Here is a 21,070-nt window from a genome sequence, read left to right as displayed (position 1 = left end):
AATTCTTATTTGATATGGACAAACATGTAAAGAATGACAAAGTACACGAAGTCATCCAGCACCAGTTTAACAAAAAAGTCAAAGAACTTAAGCCAAGCAGCTGACTGCCGGACAGAGATGAGTAGGGAGGCGCTAAGATCACGGATCCGTAATGACCCGGATTTTACGACCCGGTGACATTTGTATATGAATGTGATTATACATACCAAACCGTGGTGCATGTATACTGATGCATACATATATTTATTGTAGCGAACAACATCGTTGAATGTAACTGTCAAACACAAGAGTTCCGTCTTATTACTATGATGTCTTCCAGGTGAAGTTGTAATTAAATACATAGACGATTGAATGCGACGTGCATATTTATTATGAAGTATATGTTTGTTTTTACTTTTGTTGAATTGATTCCTTACTACACTACGAACTGTTTCTTTCCTGAGCACTGCCACTGTCACATATACAGTATCAGATGTCATGTACAAACATTCTAACAGATACTATCTATATACCTATGCTGTACCGCCCTAATAGAATTAACATATTATATTAACAAGCATATGTACGCGTGTTTGTCTGTCTGTTTGTTTTTCAAAAATCTTCAGATTGGCATCATGAACATTCATGAACATTATATCAATTGTGATACGATGACATGCAATCAACCAAGTCACCAAACGTGAAAACCCTCTCACAACAAGCACAAGTTGCTGGGGACCCTATATATTCATTAACACCCAGAATCCCCACAAGTCAAACAGAATGTGAGCACTGCACTACTGCAATAAGAAATGACATATAACAAATAATCAGCAAACAATGAGTTTTAACATGTCTGGAAATACAAGCAACGAAGCGCTTTCCGTATTCATACTAAATCAATGACATATATTATTTCATCGGATTTATCAAAAAGGAAAAGATGAGGTTTGTTGGCCTTTATACGTCCGAGGTTGTATACGGGCCTATTCCAAAGAATTTTCCATTTATCATTTTCCATGACGCCCTCTACATAGTCTGGGTCATACCATGGTTGGACCATTGGGTAAAAACCAAAAGCATGGCGAGCCACTCCATCAGGTCGCTTAACATACTGAGTTTGTGCCAAAGCTGGGGATCCAATGACAATGTGGACAGTCTCATTAAATTCATTGCATAATCTACATTTCATGTTTACATTTTGATTCTTCATTTGTTGTCAAAATTACGGAAAGAGGGTATAAGTCAAGAAGTTGCTTCCATTGGATTATGTTTGTTTTTTTATTGCAGTCCATTTGTTAATTAGATTAATATCACGCAAGCAGAATCTGGTTAACTACATGGTTGTATGTTCACAATACAGAAATGACAGTATATTTTGTTAATTCCTGTTCAATATCTAAATTACTCTTTATCAATGTTTCAACCTGTGGCAACAATCTAACAGCGTTCAGTAATTAGTCTATGTACTGTTAATAACCATATTTCTAATGAATAGAATAATGAAATATACCATTCCTGCATCTTAATACTTTCATATTTCTGTCACGCTTGATTACTTTGTCCTTTAACTCCATTTCGTGTGAACGATTATAAGAAAAAAACATTACTGACGCCAAATTGACCTAAATTCAGTGATGATATTTTTCTAAGTTAGTACCATTGGATAACAGCTTTTGATAGTACAAAATTGTTCCTATTATTCAGTATCTGTATCTTAAATCTTCAAAACTTAGAATACCATTTTCATTACAAATATTTTTTTATAAACTTAATACCATGATGAAACACACGCTTTATAATATATCCTCTTCAAAAAAAGAAATTTGACATGGATGTAAAACCACTTTTTGCCAAATATCTAAAATAATTACATTAAATGAGAACCAAATAAGTCAAACAGAAAGATGACGTGTCTATTATTCGCGAAAACACATGCAAAACACATAAACGTAGCGTTTGGGGATCTGTTTTACAGCTTCATCTAAACGCAACCGCCTGTAAAAAACGTGCAGAGCAGGATCCTGCATTTAGGCAAGCAGGCCCCCCTGCTGAATGGATATAAAAAATCCACATCAACGGCTGTTCATACAGTCCTTATAACGGCAGTAGAGGCGGTGACAGAATGCCAAGACTGAATGCAGCTCAACGGAACAACGCCATTGGGAGATTACAAGCTGGAGCAACAGTACTCAGCAAGAAGTGGCCAGTCACTTTCACTGCAAACAAGAAAACGTCGTTTTTTTCCGTATATGGTCATTGGACGGAAAAACGACTAAAAATTCATTAAAATTGATTAATTGGTGAGCGTCTAGAAAGTGTCCGGAAAGGGGTCGAGTTTTTCAAGCGTAAAATGGACGGAAAAACGATGTTTTTTGCCCAGCCTTGTGCAACTGTTAACGGCCAATGAGAAGGCGCTGGTCCCCCGACGCACGTGATGCCTAAGGCTTCCTTTCGGAAGCATTAGGATTCGTATTTCTGGCATGCCTTGCTCTAGTATCTGTCGCGCGTAGTGCAGCGAGATTTGCTGATAAGCCAGTTTTAGGATATGTAACACGTTAAAGGAATTCAGACACGCGCCAAGAAGTCAAACCAAACCATGTTACCAAGTTTATTGTGATAACATATCCCTCCGCTATGCACAGTTACCTCTATAGGATAATGGGTTGTGTTTCATTGGGTTATAACAGTAACTATTTTTTTATGTGAAGTTTACAAGATATACGGCTTTTCCATTGGACGAGAGGTCGGTCACATGACGTTTTTCACGTGACTGAATTCTTGAAATGACATAAACACTGACCACTTCCACATTCCTGGGGAAAACCCTGGGAATTCCCTGGTATATGTACGAATTCATACAGAAGCACTGTTTCTCGTTATTTAGACCCTTTAATTTTGAACTTAGCGTCTTAGCTTACTCTGGGATAAGTCAGTGAGTCTGCTTGCATAGCCCGTTTAAGGATACCCTCGCTACAACCCATCCTAGAAAAATAAAAACGAAAAAAAACAAAACATCCAAACTATCGTAGTGACAATCTACAACAATCTATGAGTTTACCTTAGTATCTAACTGACACATCTTTACAATCACCTTTCAATGATCGGCCAATTGATCAGTGATGACAAAGGCTTGAAATAACCACAGGTTTATTAACAACTTCGGAAATATCTCCCGTCACGTTTATCGTGTCAGCCATTTTGACGTTTTGTACTTGATGTAAATGTAAATTGTGATTGACTTACTGAGGCAATTCTTTAACAGATCTTCTCATCTACTGAGGATATTGTTTGGAATATATTTCTAATAAACAGACTAAAAGGGATGTTCTTGGCTTTTGGGGGAACTATTCTTTTCTGGGATGGCCTATTAAAGCTAGTAGTAAGTGAAGGCACCATGCGTGTATATGATCTGTTATTATATGTGTTTAAATTACGGTTTTTGGGCGTTAATAAAATACACAGACGCAAGTATATTCTAATCAAATCAATTGGATAAATGAAGCAGCCTGGTTCCCCGGGTGTGCTGCGCTGGCGCTACACTGACCCAGGCAATGACTGCACAATGGCCGCCTCCACTAGACAAACAAACATGGCGGACACGCCATGTATTTCTGTAGAAAAACGCTAGAACGGGTGGTTAAATATTTTTCTTAGCATTTTCATGAATGCTCTTGCAATGTATAATGTCACGAGAATAACGTCCGTTGTTACTTTTAGTGAACATTATTTAAGCTGTTTCGAGACTCGAAAGTGTTCGTCACATCGGTGAAATGTAAACAATGACACACACCACATTTCCAATATGATATGCGCGTTAATATTTCGTGTCAGCTCACTGTTATCACGAAATCGTATACATGAAACGATCTGCATTTTGCAAATTTGATGAAATAAATATCGCCGATTATGCCCCGTTTTTTCCCATTTCCCATTTTCCCATTGTGAAATGGTGGTTTAGCGGAATTATTGAACGCCCAGTATCCTTAACAATCGTGTTTAATGATAGGGTCTGTCATTGGTTCAGATATTTGGCCTCTGGATTTTATTCACGTGAAAATCCATTTATTTGACATTTGTTTCTTTATTACACAATGAAATTAATCATAAACATATCTAATAATTTTGGAAACATATTGGATTAATTTCAGTCTAGTGTTCCTGAACTAGATCTATGTGTGTTCTTGTTAAAATGTCGGGTCTCAATGGGATAATAATAAAGACTATGATCATAATTAATTTGGTACAGTGGCATACACATCCATGAACATCTATATGATGCAATATAGCCACTGGGGAATCCGTGTACAGAACAACATAAAGAAGTGTGCATACCATTATTATTGAAAAATAGTTATGATTATAATTACCATGTTAGATGAAATATCTGTGTACGAAATTATCTACAAATAAACGACTCAATAAAAGAGGTTAAGTTACATTATTGTTCAAGCAAAGGACAAAAACCCAGCCTGATCATAAAGGTCCACTCGCTAATTAGGTTCTTGTTTACTTAAGAGCAGAGTTGGCCATGTTAGATGATATAACCAAAACCCAGGCGCTCCGGCGGGGGGACTAACTGGTCTTGTTATTGTGTGGTATGAGCTGTGACGTAGACCCAAGAGAATAATGTAAAAAATGAGACCAACTCAAGTCCATAATCATTGGTCTAGATTTCAACAGCTCTTGTCTGAAATAAAGAATTGTTCTGTGCTCCTTTTTAATTGCATTATTTTCATTCTGTAGACATGGATAGACCAACCAGGAAAGAAATTGATGGAATATTAATATCACATGTTACCACTGATCCAGTCAAATTCATCACATAATAATATATTTAGTATTTGATATTACGACATTTGATTATCAGGGCATGATCATGTACATGTTCACTGTAGTAATGTACATACTAGTCAACTTGATTATAATTTTTATTATAGTGTAGCGCGGCATGAACGATTACTATATCATCCTCACTTGTCATGTATTACCATGAACAATGGACGACAATTCGAAAGTCTTATTTGAGCTATAAATAGCTTCAATAGGGACAGTGCCGGTGTCAGTACAATTTTCGAAGTTAAAAATATGTATCTACAAAATATAATCTGAATCAGCCAAGAACAATATTTATTTATTAACGCTTACTTACATGGATAGAATTGAGGCAATCTAGGCTTGACAAATAGTTCTAGACTTGAGTTGGATTCCTTTTAAATTTATTCTCTACAGTGTATGGACTTGGAGACGTACAAGAGCGACAGTATCGCATGGAGAACTGGAGAACTGGGTCAGTGTAATCGGATATGTTGTGGAGTTTCGGGTTTGGGCTGTTTGCTGAATAGAACAAGGGCTCACGAACATGGGCACAATGTAGAGATTAAACCATTAGCACCTCTGTTTATATAAGATATGTTATTGTGATTTGAAATCTCTTTTGAACAATTGCGAGTTATTGTATACTCTGTATTCTTTCGTTATGGTAGAATATATATTTTCTATGTTGCTTGTTGAATTATCCACAAATAATGAGAACTACAACGTAAACCTCTCTCTGGAGATATACAATAATACTACTGAAGGGCATATCTGACTAATCGACTAATATTTCTTTCTTAAATACTGTCCGTTACAGGAATTCTCATCATTATATTATACGTTGTATAGTTTAAAAGTCAAATAATGGCGAATTGTGTATCTTTCTACATTTTGAATTCATTATAATTTCTGCAATAAAACCTTAACATCAGATAGTGATATAAACGAATATGATCTATACTGTGATAAATGAATTATTAATTTCGTATTATGAATTAAATAAACTGAAATATGACAGTAAAAACAAATTATTTTAATCTGTTCGTGTGAAAAGGTAACGAGAGATCTAGGCAACTCACTAACGTAACCATTTGTGAAAAAAATCAAATATTCAAAGTTTAGGGGTTTGAACATGTACATTGAATGACAGACAAGAAAGCAACGCAATAATTAAATTATGAATCAAATTATGTTATAAATATAACAGAATATATTGAAAATATAAGTTTAATTTTTAATTGTTGGAAGGTGTTTAATACTAGTTTTTGTTTGAGTGTTTGTTGTTAAACGCCGCACTCAGCAATATACCAGCTATATGACAGTGGTTCGTAAATAATCCAGTCTGGACCAGACAATCCAGTTATTATCATCAAGAGCACCGATCTACGCAATTCGGATACGATGACATACATCAACAAAGGCAGCGAGCCTGACCACCCGATAATGTGAGTCGCCTTTGTACAAGCATGGGTTGTTAAGGCCTTTTCAAATCCCGATCTTCACGGGTATTCTTTTAATAATAAGGTACAATGAAATTATGTATATGTCCATAATAAGTGTGTATAGGTAGATGGATAATATGTCCACACACGGCAATTAGATGATGGGTTCTGTTACAAGTTATAAGTCCACATTTCAAGACTTGTATTTGATATTCTTAGCAACTCCACAAAAGCTACACAATGGCGACAAAACGGTACCAGCACCACAGATACCAATAACACATTTTTTGAACATGAGATACATATAATTACTTTAAAGTTAAAACTTTTATCTAAATAGAAAATTAGATTACAAAGAAACACTTCCGACATTTTTCGTAATATATTTTTGTTTGGAGAGAGAAGTAGTGACTGGAATCTGATGTAAACAGGTTTTCCCTTCCGCTCAGGCCTCACTGCAATGCTATAGCCCCAAATGAAACAGTCCTAGATGTTCAACAGGTTCAGGCTGAAATTTCCATGTCACTGGGGCTCTTTTTAAATTAAATATAGTTTCTCGTTTTAATCTCGTTTTTAATCAAAATAATAGCCGTGAGGTACAACTATCCAAAAGATCCCATGCATGTCTATATATCTTCAGACAGACTCTCCATGTTCCTATCGATATGTGTCAAAATACAAATGAATGATATATTACAGCACTGGTGAATAGGTTATATGCGCATGTCAGCGTCGATCCAACAATATCCTTTTGCGCAAAATACATGAATTACGGATGAATTAAAGTAGTAATAACGTTTAACGCAAATATATGTCCAAATGTATGTACATCAGTATCATCTCGTGATCTTTATTCGTGCTTTAAGCTCTTTTTCTGCAGGAGAGTATGGTGTGTTACATCACACCAGAAAGCCAGTTCCAAATTCAAGTCATAATTTCATGGTCCGCCTTGTATGTTGGAAACCAATATCGCAATATGGCTGAATATTGTTAAAGGTGGATTAACCCGATTACTCACATAATTATTCCATTTTCTTCATGCACGTTCTACAATCATCTACGAACACTATCTGTAAGGAGGTATATCTATATTCATCCAAATGTCCATACATATATGTCCAGATATATATGTATGAAACAAGTCGTCCTGCACTCTTCCTTAAAAGGTTAATGCTAAGCATTTCCTCTGTATGTATTTATATATGTAAATATCGTTTTAATGTCAACGCAATGTCAAAAGTCCACAGTTTGTTTAATAGTACAAAAAGTGTGTTATAGATCTATCAACGTTTTCTTTTATTGAACATAATATTTGCACTATATTGCTGTTAGCTGTAAATAATCTAGCCTCCCCATGTACGTAACTTACATATATTTATGTATGACCAGAACAGCAAATAAAGTTCTGGTAGATAGGTACCTCGGAGATTTAACGTGCGCTTTCCGACTTAAGCCTATCTCGCACACGGGGAAGCACTTATACTATTAGGGTAAAAAAGCGTAATGATTAAATAAAGAAGTGCAACCCCCCAAAAAAAATATAAGTTTACAGCCTATTCTAATAAAGTTAAGGGGGTTGGGGTTTGGCTGGGTGGGAGTGGATGATAAAGTTTGGGCCTGGGGGTAGGGGGGCAAGCGTGGGAAGGCACGGCGTCGGCTGGCGAGCGTGTGTGGCTAGAAGTCTAGCGGCGGTATCCTTGTAGTAGTCTCTTGGTAAGGAGGGCGGCGGTATTGGCGACGAAGTGGTTTGAGGTCGGTACGCAACTACTCTGGAAGAAGTGGTACAAGTCTGTGTAGTTTGTGATGTCGTACTCGATGTCCTGTCCCCACTTCTTGTGCACCATGACGAAAGGGACTCCTTGTTTGGCGTAGAGATGTTCCTTTGGGGTGTTGATCTGGTCAACCTTGAGATCCGGCCGGGCCTTGTAGTGGTTGATCGGAATATCTGACTTTGCCACTAGTAAATAAAGTTCTTTGGTATTACCTCTTTTATCCCTGCTGACGTTATCCTAATGTTCAATTTCAGTCTGCCTCACCAAGCGTAAGAAAGCATTGTACATGATCTGATAAACCACACAGATGCAATTAAGCAAATGAATATTTGCTGTGGGCAAATATCTATTTTCTATATATATTTGTGGATATGAAGCATTCTAGATAATTGTGGGCAGACAGAATTGTGTTTATTTCCAGGCCATCCTGATCGTCGTTTACTACTATAAGGTGTATGGATGGAGGCAAGATCAAAGGCGCCGCACAGCATTTATTCGATAACAGACGGGGTCGTCCGTTTCGCTTTGAACAACCACCCCACCCTGTCTGTAGGAGTTATATAATCGGTGCGCAAATAACTGTGTCGAGTCCACTGCCGGGCTGATGCGGTGTCAGTGTCAGCGATGAACATGAATGCTCAAATTATAGACCTGTAACACTCACAAGTTGCTTAGCCAAAATATTTGAAAAATGTATATTCAATTCTCTGATAACAGCAAATATAACCTTAGAAATAGATTCAACATACAAACAATCAAATGTAGATCATTTCTTCTGGATATGATCAACCTGCGGAACCCTCCATCCGATGAAGTAACTAATGCTCGCTCATTAAAAGAAATCAAATCCTTAATTAATCGTTCTGATGCAATTCTTAATAATTTTGACTTCAAATATTTTCGTAGATCATGCCAAATTGTCCACTGTCGCCTTAGGCTCGGCTGCAGTGACTTAAACGCTGATAAGTTTAGACGACATGCATCAGACATACCAGACTGCACTTGTGGATATCACCTTGAAGATGCAATTCACTTTTTCTATAACTGTCAAAAAATATGATAATATCAGAAACACTGTGTATTTCTACACACATGGGTATGCTCTAAAAATGATATTACATGGCAGTAGTTAAGCAGTTCTACAAACATGACTCTTCTTAAATCAGTTCACGACATCATTGTCAAAAGCAAAAGGTTTGAGTAGCTTAATTTTATGCATGTAGTAAAGGAAAACTGCATTACCTTATTTCACAGACACCACTTGCTTCAGTGTATTGGCTTCGTGTATTTCATTTGTGCATTTTGTATGTTTATGTTCATCACTCTCTTATATATATCCAGCTGTTGTTAAGTTGTTACCTGGAGAGGTATTACATAAGCAAATTTTGCTTGTTTACCGATCCAGATTTCTTTTGAAATAAAAATACGTTTAAGCCAACACTACTAACCCTAAAACACATGAATGTAAACTATTCAAAAAGGGGCACTAATCTCTGGCTTCTTCTCGGGTGTCGGACTCAAACTCAAACTCATTTATTCTTAGAATAACATGACATAAATTTATCTACAATTTTTATTATGTACAATTTAACAAAAATAATAAAAATAGGATACGTGGATACTAATACAATTTACCAATTGTATTGTACACATTGTTAAGGAATTTAGATAGGCCTTTTAGATTTCTTACACTGTTAGTGGTCATAATTTTCTTAAATGTTTGGAAACTTAAGATATTGCTTATTTAAGAGTTCATATCGCCGTTGGTCAAAAGCTTCACATTGGAAAAAATAATGCAATTCATCTCCACAGCGATAGAAACACAGAGTGGACACTGGCTGTCTTCCCTGGGAATGTTCAGCCATCGACCAGTTTCAACTGGTAATTCTTGGTTAGAAAGTTCTGACTTTTAGTATTGGGATAAATATTGATTTTGAGAGAAGTAGATATTTCTCAAATGAAGGTTGATTCTTCAGGTAATACGACCTTTGGATTTCCGCTTGGGCTTACTAGCTGCCGTGAGTCAATTTTCTCGTTAACGCAACCGAGCGTGACAAGAGACTGGGCTACCAGTCTGCAAGGACAGCTAAATAAACTTACGCATTTTTGAAAACTGATTGGTTACCCGTGATCTATGTAGTTTTCGACAAAGGGCGCATGGTAATTAATTTCTTCAGCCTAAACAAACAGACAAATAACGGCGAAAGCTCGTCGGATGTCGTTATTTGGAAATACCCCTGATGGTTACAGTTTAATAATAAAAAAGTATCCCTGAGTGAAAGCATTTGCTGATTTCGGATTGCGTGGATGATACAATTACTACTCCCTTGTTGTCATCCACATTTTCTGGTATAACCCTACACTTGTGTATTTGTCGTAATTCACTTGCTGCTCAGTTAATGAATTTATAACATGTATACTTAGTTGTAGCACCACTCAGATTACCCGACAAAGGTTCAAATTTGGTCTTTCTTGTACCTGGGGTAATTATTCAATCTAAATCCAGGTTTGAAGTGAGGTGGAATGTGAGTTATGTAATATGCACGTGGCAGCCCAGCAAGAGATGTATGATCAGTTGCTTTACTTTTTCTTGTAAATCAACTGATCATTCCCAGACATCAAAGGATCAACAGGAAATACGTTGATTGATTAATTAATGTTATCTTGCACAGTGGATATGTCAAAAGTAAGTGTTTACATGTGAAGGTAGGTTTTCTTAACCTAGGGAATACACTCATATCATGGCGTGAAGTACAGATGTAGAAACAACATACTTTGTTCATAGGGTAACCGATAATACACTGACTGGTTGTTCATTGTTATCTAACTCAATGTATGTTTTTAAGAACCGTGGACATTATAAAAATAGTTGTCACGTGGGCTTTCTCGGCTAACTTGGCACCTATGTGAAACAATTGAAACAAACTAAGTGATCAGTTAAGAAACAAACACGGGTTATAATATTCGATGCATTTAAATAACGTTTAAAAACGATATATTTAAATATTTTAATATATTTCATATATATTCCAAATATTGTTTCCAAATAATTATTATTAAAGTATTTGCTTCTCACATAGACATTTGACATCGAATAAGTGTTTTTGTACAGCTGCACACGCAAAGGATATTGTTCCTTTATGTTGATATTCCCGGATACATTATAACTTTGGTAGGTTGTAATAATGATATTTGCATTTTGTTTTCATTCATTCGCTGCAGCTTTAAACAGAATCATTCTTGTTCCTTTCCGTTTGGTTGGGAAGTTTTTCGAAGCGCGATAGACGTTGTTTTCACAAGTATTTTCTTTTGTAAGCGTGTATATGTTACAGTCAATGTGTAAAATATGATACACTCAGGCAATTTATTAAATATCTAAATATTTCAGTCATTTTACAAATTGACTGAATAATCCATTCATTTATTTAACCGACTGACTAAAAATGATAAAGACGATCAAAAGAGCTTAAACACATGACAATATATTAATTAAGCTAAGAAAAGAAGCCAAACAATACAGAACTGTACTTGGTGATGATATTAAACATAAACAAATATTTGGAATTCGTTATCATATTAATAAAGATGGACATATTTTTCAGTTAATTTGTAAAATAAACTGAATATTTAGGCGTTTAATAAATTTCCTTAGTGAAATCTGTTTACATTTTGAATGTAAACATATACACACGGTAAAATAAGCAATGTTCAGATGAAATATTTACTTTGTGTTGCAAGTCAAAATAGTGTACACGAAGGTCGCACAATAACCAAGCAAGTGACTTATCAAAACTGCATCACCATTACCGATGCTCCCCACAAATATACCTACATTTCCAAAACTGTATTTCATTTTTGTTGATCAATGTGACCATACGTCCTTCTGCTATCATTCAAAATGCGCTTACGAATGGCGAGCACAGGTCGCGAACAAGTTTAGATTTCTGCTATATCATCCGGGTACTCACTTGGAAAATACAGTAATGCACAGGTAACAACTACTCCCGCGGAATTGCTTCAGATCAGTGCTCCTTTGTACGTTGAAATACTATATATTGTGAATGCCAAAATGATGTATCAAGGATCAAGTAGAAGAAACATTGACCGTAGCTCTGGGAGTTTATTCAACAGACCCGTGAAAATAACACTGCTGTATCTTATTATTTATTTTAGATGACGCAGTCAAAGCTCACTTTTCCTGGCGGCCATTATCGAACGGCCAGCTAAAATACAACCCCGCGCTTACGTCTACAGGTCTCTTCCTGTAGTACGGTAATTAGTATTCTCTCCCTCAAGTGTATCCTCAATGATATAACCCACCCTCATTAATTACATGCTGCTCTTTTCCAGCCTCACGGCTATGGAGCTGTGATAAAGAGTCCAAGTCATCATAAAGTAATTAGGGTCCAATAAAAACAATGCGCCGCCAAACCTCATACATATTATCACTGAAAGTCGTACTACAGACCGTTAATGTCAAATCACAATAAAAGCATTTCAATTGCAATAACATGTTCCAGGACCATTTATTCTCTTAACACCATCGGATTTAGAAGCAATGGTCGTATAAAACAAGACAGATTTATTTAATCACAACAGTATTCATGTTATTCCCACAAAATCACATAAAGAAAGGAGACATTAGCAAAGACATGTGTATTATCATTTTTCGTCAGGATAACAAAATTGTCTCTCCTTGTTACCACCTCCAGGTTCAGCTTAACACGGGTCCTCCTTTGGTCAAAAGTTTGTTCCCCCTCTAATGAGTGTGTCACGCGTTGCACACGAGTGGCGGACGGGGTGCACACCCGTGTGCAACGCGTTGCACACGGGTATCACACGCGTGACCAACCCGATGCACACTGGTTGCGTAACGCGTTGCCCATGCGTGTAAGGGAAATGAACTTCTAGGCAGTAGTGTATCTACAAATCAATGTTACTGTAAATTTGTTAATGCTGACTTCCTGCATTCCTGTTCATTTATCTGACTCTACCTGTAATGGGATATCTTCAGATATTTGTGTAGCGGCAGCAAGCACTAAGATCTGATTTTATTGAGATTGCGTGGAAAATTTACTTTTAAACCTGTATTTGTTCTGCAAAGACTAGCCACCCAAGAAGCATTCAGACTGCTCTGCTACAAACCCCTTAAACACATCAAAAACAGATTCTGTTATTTTTAATTCAGTTTATTTCGTAAGTGTATGTTATTGGCCATCAGCCCATGAATCCATGATTACATTTGTATTATAATCGATGTTAAGCATAAGTATTATGAAAAGGCCAAATGAAAGATTGAAGAATGCGATGTACACTTGTGCAAAAGAGTTTTCATACAACAGGTAAGCGGGGTGCTATCATCCAAGTCTATTAAACAGTGTTCAGTTATAATATTTATCCTAACTACTAGATCGATTAAGCCCTCATAAGAGTCGTGTTAGAGCAACACAAACAGGGACACATAACAAATTCTTTTGATTTACTGTTACCATGATCACATATATAATTCCATTTATCAAAGGCAACATTGTTTTGACAGTTGTTGTCCTAGTAATTAACTTGTTCAATCAAAGAAAGTGCTCACACATTTGTGCAATGTTCTATTAAAAAAAAGTGGGATAAATAATAAGGGAATGAAGGTACTGAAAACCCAAGCAAACCCAGCAAAGACCTAGTTTATCACTTACGTAAATCCTCTATAAATCTCTCAAAAGTACTTGGATAGGATAACCTGGTTCCTTGTAAATACAAAGTGTTGTCCTCGCTGGCTCTCAGAACATGAAGATTTTTTCATGAATAAATAAGTTATATTATTCGAAGTAACCAGTTCTCATAAAGCAGGGTTAACATTTCATATAACCAGTCCAGTCTTACATAAGCATGTTCTAAAAGGAGGTACCAGACAGAATCCATTCTGTTTCCAGAATGATTCTCCCTTTTCCTGGTCCCTGGTTTGATTTCCTTGTGAAGCTCATCTATGAAAATTTGGTCATAGACAAAAATGAGAGCATGCCGGAGATCTACTGCAGTCTAACATTACCCATGTCAGGCTGCATAAGATATAGACACTTTGGAAGATCACAATATACAGTATGTCTTCACAGAGCGGTTTGTACATCAACAATTACGACAACAAAAAGGGGAAATTCCAATATATCCAAAATATACAAAATACATGTTGTACATACACTGTTTATTTTGTATATCGTAAGAACAAATTTGTTAATGCAGCCTATACAAAGACTGTTTATTGTCTGTATATGTGGGCATATTTTAGCACTGCTTCATTCAGTTTCTTTTTCTTTCTTTTTGGACTTTAGTAAGGCTTACGTTAACTAACTACATGGAGTATGTTGTTGATTGTTATTTCTTATATATAACTTCACTGAAAACATCACCAATGATTATGTACGGGACTGTATTCTTGTGTATGTGACAATAATATTTTAATAATACTTTCATAATGATCACTATATTTGGAGGGTTATCACATAATTTGTATTAATTGATGTTGATAGCATTTAATAAAATAAAGAAATATAACATTTGAGCAGACTTTAGTATCGGAAAGATCAATAATATAATATGTTCACTAGTTCAATATTATAAAAAGCATACGTCGATTTCAAGACTCCAGCTGCAGCTTCATTATTCAAAGATAATTAAGGACTGACTGTATTTCTTTCAGTTCATTGAGGTATGAATCGAAAAAACGACAAAAACGTTTGTAAGAATCCGCTTTGTGGATTCATACAGTTTGCACAACGGTTTTTCGATTCATACCTCAATGAACCGAAAAAATACACAGTCAATGCTTATAATTAAATTCGAGAACGTAAAACATATTTTATCTACAATAGTTTAACCAAAAACAGTTGTATATATGCAAACAGACAAAAATGACGAGATTGATAAACATTCCTGGCGTGACATGAATCAGGTGATCGTTTAATTTATGCACATAACTTGACACGCCTACACAGTCAGTAGCTAATCAACGGAGAGTAGGATCCAAACAATGTTCATTGGACCTGTCAATTAAGGCAAGAGGCGAAAAGAACTGCAACAGTCAGACTGTAACCAACCGGAAGAAATATGTCCGGGAGAAGGCGGCTGTTTTCAAATAACATGGTCAGTTACCGCCAGATTCAAACATAACTTCCCTGATTACGTAAAACATAGCTGGAAAAATGCAAGTTAGAAATGAAACCCAAGGACATGAAAGTTGAACTGAGGCGAGCGGGAAAAAAACAGGCAAGCGAGCCTGCACGTTTGCTGTTTCATTTAATCTCGGCCTTCGGTTTCAAAGGGTAGTTTCGACTATGCATATGCATGAAAGTCGCTAAATGTCCTGTGCATGACGATACATGTGAGCAGAAAGGGAATTCCCTCGACTTTAATATTGGGAATCCGCAACATTCCGAAGTAATAAAAGTAGTGAGCCTCGGTGGGCGTTGCTTAATTTTGTACATTCATTGGGAAATGAATACAATAACACGTGACCAATTCAGTTAATCAGAATGCAGGAATTTCAATGAACACAACGACAATTCAATTATTACATAATAGTATGATACAATGTGTAACTGCTGTTAAATATACAACAGATTTTGTACAATGATAAAACATAAATATACAGTGTATGCCAGCTTTTTTACAAATAATGAGTGAGTGAGTATGGTTTATTATTTGTAGCAATATTCCAGCAATATCATGGCAGGGGACACCAGAAATGGGCTTCACACATTGTACCCATGTCGGGAATCGAGCCCAGGTCTTCGGCGTTACGAGCAAACGCTTTAACCACAAGGCTACCAAACCGCCTCTTTTTACAAATAAGAACATCTATATATACAATTAGTGTACTATTACTTTACGAGTAGTTTTGTACAATGATGATACAATAAATACAATAAAATGCATACGAGCTGTTTTTTACAAATATGAATATATTAAAATTTTTGGAATTAAGCAATATAATATTTCCGCATTGCAATCAAACAGGCCATTCATTTAAACCATCACATATATCTGTCCCTTGGCAACACCGCATGATTCTTTACCACAGGACCCGTGAAGATCCAGGTAAGAATAGGACTTCAGCAACACATGCTTGCTGTAATAGGCGACTATGCTTGTCGTAAGAGGCGACTAACTTAGTTGATACATGTCATCGTTCCCAACTGCAGTGATCGATGCTCATGATGTCAATCACTGGATTGTCTGGTCAAGACTCGTTTATTTAGAATATAGCTGGAATATTGCTTAGTGCAGCGTAAAACAACAAACACACACTCTAAACACACAGTGGTACTTCACAAAACCGAAAATATTTTATCTGTTTACATCAGCACACATCACTGTAACATCCTATCGTGTTCATCATGGACTGACCACAACAGTGTTAGCCATTATAATGCTATCTTGATTGATGTGTCAAACCGAACCAAACCATATATATGTATGCATATGGTATGCTTTTTTAACCCAGAGTGGCATTAATTTAACCCAGCCAGGCTTGTTTGCCAATCTGGCCATGTAAACTTAACATGGAATAAAACATAAAGAGCGGCTTCAATTATAATACTTGTGATGATATCTAATCTTTGCATATTTCAATTACTTTGTATTAAATTTGTAAAAAGGATATATATATACACCTGGTCATAAATATCGCACCAACCACTTTTTTCACAAAGTAAAACTGGATCTTCAACCTCATAAAAATGGTGCTTAGGAAAGCACATTAAACTCTTTTTATGGCCTCATGTGAGCGTTCAGTCAGAAAATTGACAACACAAGACCGAATTTGAGCACTAATTGTGGGTTTAATTGCAGCAAACTAAAGTTCACTAAAATCACCGTGAAATAAGTATGGCTGCCGGAGTCGCTACAACAGACACACAACGCAGTTCACATTTCATTAATGTCGAACACACTAGTAAGGTCCACTATGACTGGCTAACTCAGTATTAGTGTAACCGCCTCGCACTTGGATAACATGTTCTACACGTCTCATGCTGGTCACCAGACGTCTGAATCTCTGTTGGGGGATCTGTTGCCACTCATCATGCAATGCATGGGTCAATTCCTGAAGGTTCTGAACTGGAGGATCCCTTGCTCTCACCCTACGTCCCAAAATGTCCCACAAATGCTCAATAGGATTAATGTGGACTTCTGCAAGGCCAGGGTAGTGTCTCAATGGTGTTGTGTTGGAGATGCTGAACAACAGCTCGAGCACGATGTGGTCTGGAATTATCGTCCATGAAGACTGGACGTGTGGCGAGAGCATGTTTATCGAAATGAGGTACAACAGCACCGCCCAGGATCAAGTTCTGGTACCTCTGTCCATTCAGTGTTCCGGGAACTGTGATGAGATCAAGTTTACGACAACCCCACAACATGACGGATCCACCCCCAAATGGAACATCAGCTTGAATGTTCCTCTGATCATATGCTGTGCCTCTCTGCCTCCAAACTCGCGCCCTCCCGTGTGTATGATGCAGCAAAAATCTGCTTTCATTGGACCAGTGGATCCTGCTCAATGTCCACAGGTTCCAGCGAGCACGTGCCTTGCACCAGGCTAAACGGGCATGGCGGTGCTGATTTGTGATGTCTGATTGGTCGTCTTGCTTTCAATCCTGCAGAATTTAGGCGTCGTCTGAAGGTGCTGATGGACACTCTGTTGTATGAATGCCATCCATGTCGCAGCTGTGTACAAGTAGACTTTGGGCTTCGTCTAGCTTGGCGTACGAGAGCACGATCTTCCCTGTCATTGGTTTTTCTCGGACGTCCAGACCTCGGTACATCCTTCACTTCACCGGAAGCAGTATGCTTATGTATTAGCCTGCTGATGACAGTGTGATTAATGTTCAGTTGTACTCCAATAGCACGACATGACATACCAGTCTGGTGCATACCAATAATTTGCCAGCTTTGGTTCTGAGGCACTGGACGCATTTCAATGGCTGGTCAGAGTGAGTGATTGAGTGAGTGAGTGGTTTTACGCCGCTTTTAGCAATATTCCAGCAATATCATGGCGGGGGACACCAGAAATGGGCTTCACACATTGTACCCCTGTCGGGAGTCGAACCCGGGTCTTCGGCGTGACGAGCGAACGCTTTAACCACTAGGCTACCCAACAGCTCCTGGTCAAAATGAAGCCTAATTTATGCCTAAAACCAAATTTTAGCTGTATCAACAAACATAACATTCGCCAAAAGAGGCTATGTGCATGCTGCATTTTTAGCAATCCAACCCCCGGTACAAGCATGCTCAATTCAAGCATGCACGTGCATCTCGGAAAAGGGTGTGTTTGTGATATTATCTTCACAGATTGTGTAGTATATGAAATCTGTACTTGTAGTTTAAAAATTCCGATAATTATATTTTCTACTTTTACTGAAAAATGTGTGGTGACGAAGTGTATATATATATATATATATATATATATATATATATATATATATATATATATATATATATATATATACAGTCAAGTCCCGTTAATCCGACATCGACGGTTGTGTATATATTCTTGTGGTTTGAATTATTTTCATTACCGGAATACTAACATTTAATATTACAAGTAAAAAATATCAGTAACATCTCAATATGTCTAGAATTAATTCCGTGTTCCAAAGAGCGTCTATTTAAACGTCTTCATTTTTCCCTTGTTAATAATTTGTATCTGTAACATTTCTATATATTTTCATGTGTCTGTTGTACATTAAATTTACGATCGCAGCTTGTTGAACAAGACTAAGCTGAGCTCATTTATTTCAATATGGTAATAATAAGCGAAATTCCACGTCTATTGCATCAGGATATGATGACTATTCATATATACCGTACAGACCGACAGCTCAGCACAAACCAATTTCCACACTTTCCAGTGATTAAAATAAAGCTATCACCGCCTAAGTAATCCACTCCGTTTGCTAATCTCCTATTTGCACTGCGGCATGTTACTATCCACATAGCGGCCTACCGTACAGACCGACGCCTCAGCACGAACCAATGTCCACACTTTCAAGTGATTATAATTTAGATATCACCACCAATGCAATCACCTCCGTCTGCTCATCCGTTATGTGCATTAGACCATAATGTCTACTCACATACCGTGCAGCGCTCCAGGAAAAGTACCTGTCAGTATCAGTGCAAGGAGAGTACGAAAACCCGCTAAGACAGTGGAGTACTAATTAAAACTTAAGCACAAATTTCAGTAATGTTACGCTCCACTTAATCAGTTGTATTTTAAAATTTGCTAATAATATTAGTTGACTTAAAAACACTGCATTTTGCACATACAGAACAATTACATAACAATACATAGCAATTATCACCCTTTTCCAATACATACAACTAAAACATAGGGCGACTTAGAAACACTGCATGTTGCACATACATAACAATTATATAACAATACATAGCATTTATCACCCTTTTCCAATACATACAACTAAAAACATTGGGCGACTCAGGAAACACTGCATGTTGCACATACAGAGCAATTATATAACAATACATAGGAATTATCCCCCTTTTCCAATACATACAACTAAAAACATTGGCGACTTAGGAAACACTGCATGTTGCACATACAGAGCAATTATATAACAATACGTAGCAATTATCCCCCTTTTCCAATCAGTACCACTAAAAACATTGGGCGACTTAGAAACACTGCATGTTGGTGAGGTGTGAGGTGAAATTGGGTTTAACGTCGCGTCCAAGATTATTGCACTTATATAGCGACGTGCATGCACGTGTATGTGTGTGTGTGGCTGCTTGTACTAGTCCGGACTGATGCCGATTTATAGTGCTAGCTCACTGAGATACCATGCCGCAGTTTAACATGAATACCCCACTCAGACACAGTATACTGACTCCGAGCCGACCAGTCCTTGTTTTAGCCCCTTAATGCCGAGCGCCAGACAGGGTAACAACAAGTACAATCTTTTAACGTCTTTTTGTATGACGCGGCCCGGGATCGAACCCCGGACCTTTCGCTCTCCGGGCGGACGCTCTACCACAAGACCACGGAGGCGGTCACACTGCATGTTGGACATTCAGAACAATTATATAACAATACATAGCAAGTATCCCCCTTTTCCAATACATACAACTAAAAAACATTTGGCGACCTAGAAACACTGCATGTTGAACATACAGAACAATTATATAACAATTCATAGCAATTATCTCTCTTCAACAACATATACAACGAAAAACAACTTTGAACGTAAACAGCATCGTTACAAAGTAGTTTATGCTGTGTATATCTCATCAATACGAAATTGTTAAGACTTTGTATATCTCATCAATACAAAGCATTTACAAGCGCGTATAGCTGGACTTTTTGTGCGGTGAACTAACCTGTATCAGCTGCAAGGTGATGATGAAAAGGTGTGAAAGGAGACAAATTACAAAGTAAACAAGATATCATATAAGTAAACATCTACATACCTGTCCATACAGCCTTAAATCCCCTCCTGACATCCCTATGATTCGTAGTAAACACAATACGGTAGTAGACGGCTGACTGGACAATGTAGCCCCCTCTATCTCCACTTAGATGGACAAGGAGGTTGTTGGAGGCGTCATACACCTGCAGTTTATAAATGGAGGGTTGAGTCCAGTTTTGCCTACACCCAAATTTGCCTCCAAAAAAAGGCATTCCCTTTGTCACCAATTGTGCTCGCCTCCTTGATTATCTGGGTTTTTTTATGCATAAGAGCCAGAATTTATGCCCGGCTCAGCAAAATCAAACTTAAGGTTCCAGTAAATAGATGATCTGAAATCGTTAAACAATTGCTACATATGCAATTCACTTTCACTGATTTAGCCGCCTGGGCTGGAAATAAAAGAGAACAGATATATGGATTTCACCCCTGTATATACAGTATGGTAGATGTGTGCCTGTATCACATAGCCACGATGTTTTTGCATGTTTTCCTCCGGCCCCAAATCTGGCCAAGCCACTTTGATATCACTCAGAGAACCGCTCTACATCTCAAGCTTTGGCGGGTAAACATTGATGCACTGCATCTATGT

General features: G+C 37.3%; 1 protein-coding gene across 1 annotated transcript in view; it reads right to left on the bottom strand.

Moving 5' to 3' along the window:
- LOC125381585 (cubilin-like) overlaps positions 1-21,070 on the bottom strand; it is a 212,522-nt gene that overhangs the window by 60,554 nt on the left and 130,898 nt on the right. The window contains exon 6 of the mRNA XM_048398646.1: positions 20,483-20,624. Within this exon, the coding sequence (XP_048254603.1) occupies positions 20,483-20,624 (142 nt within the window). The remainder of the gene's footprint in view (positions 1-20,482; positions 20,625-21,070) is intronic.

The sequence above is a fragment of the Haliotis rufescens genome, unplaced genomic scaffold (genome assembly GCF_023055435.1).
Source record: "Haliotis rufescens isolate VD_foot unplaced genomic scaffold, xgHalRufe1.0.p SCAF_18, whole genome shotgun sequence".
Lineage (NCBI taxonomy): Eukaryota > Metazoa > Mollusca > Gastropoda > Lepetellida > Haliotidae > Haliotis > Haliotis rufescens.
Note: the sequence above shows the minus strand (reverse complement) of the source record. Positions and strands in the feature narration are given on the sequence as shown.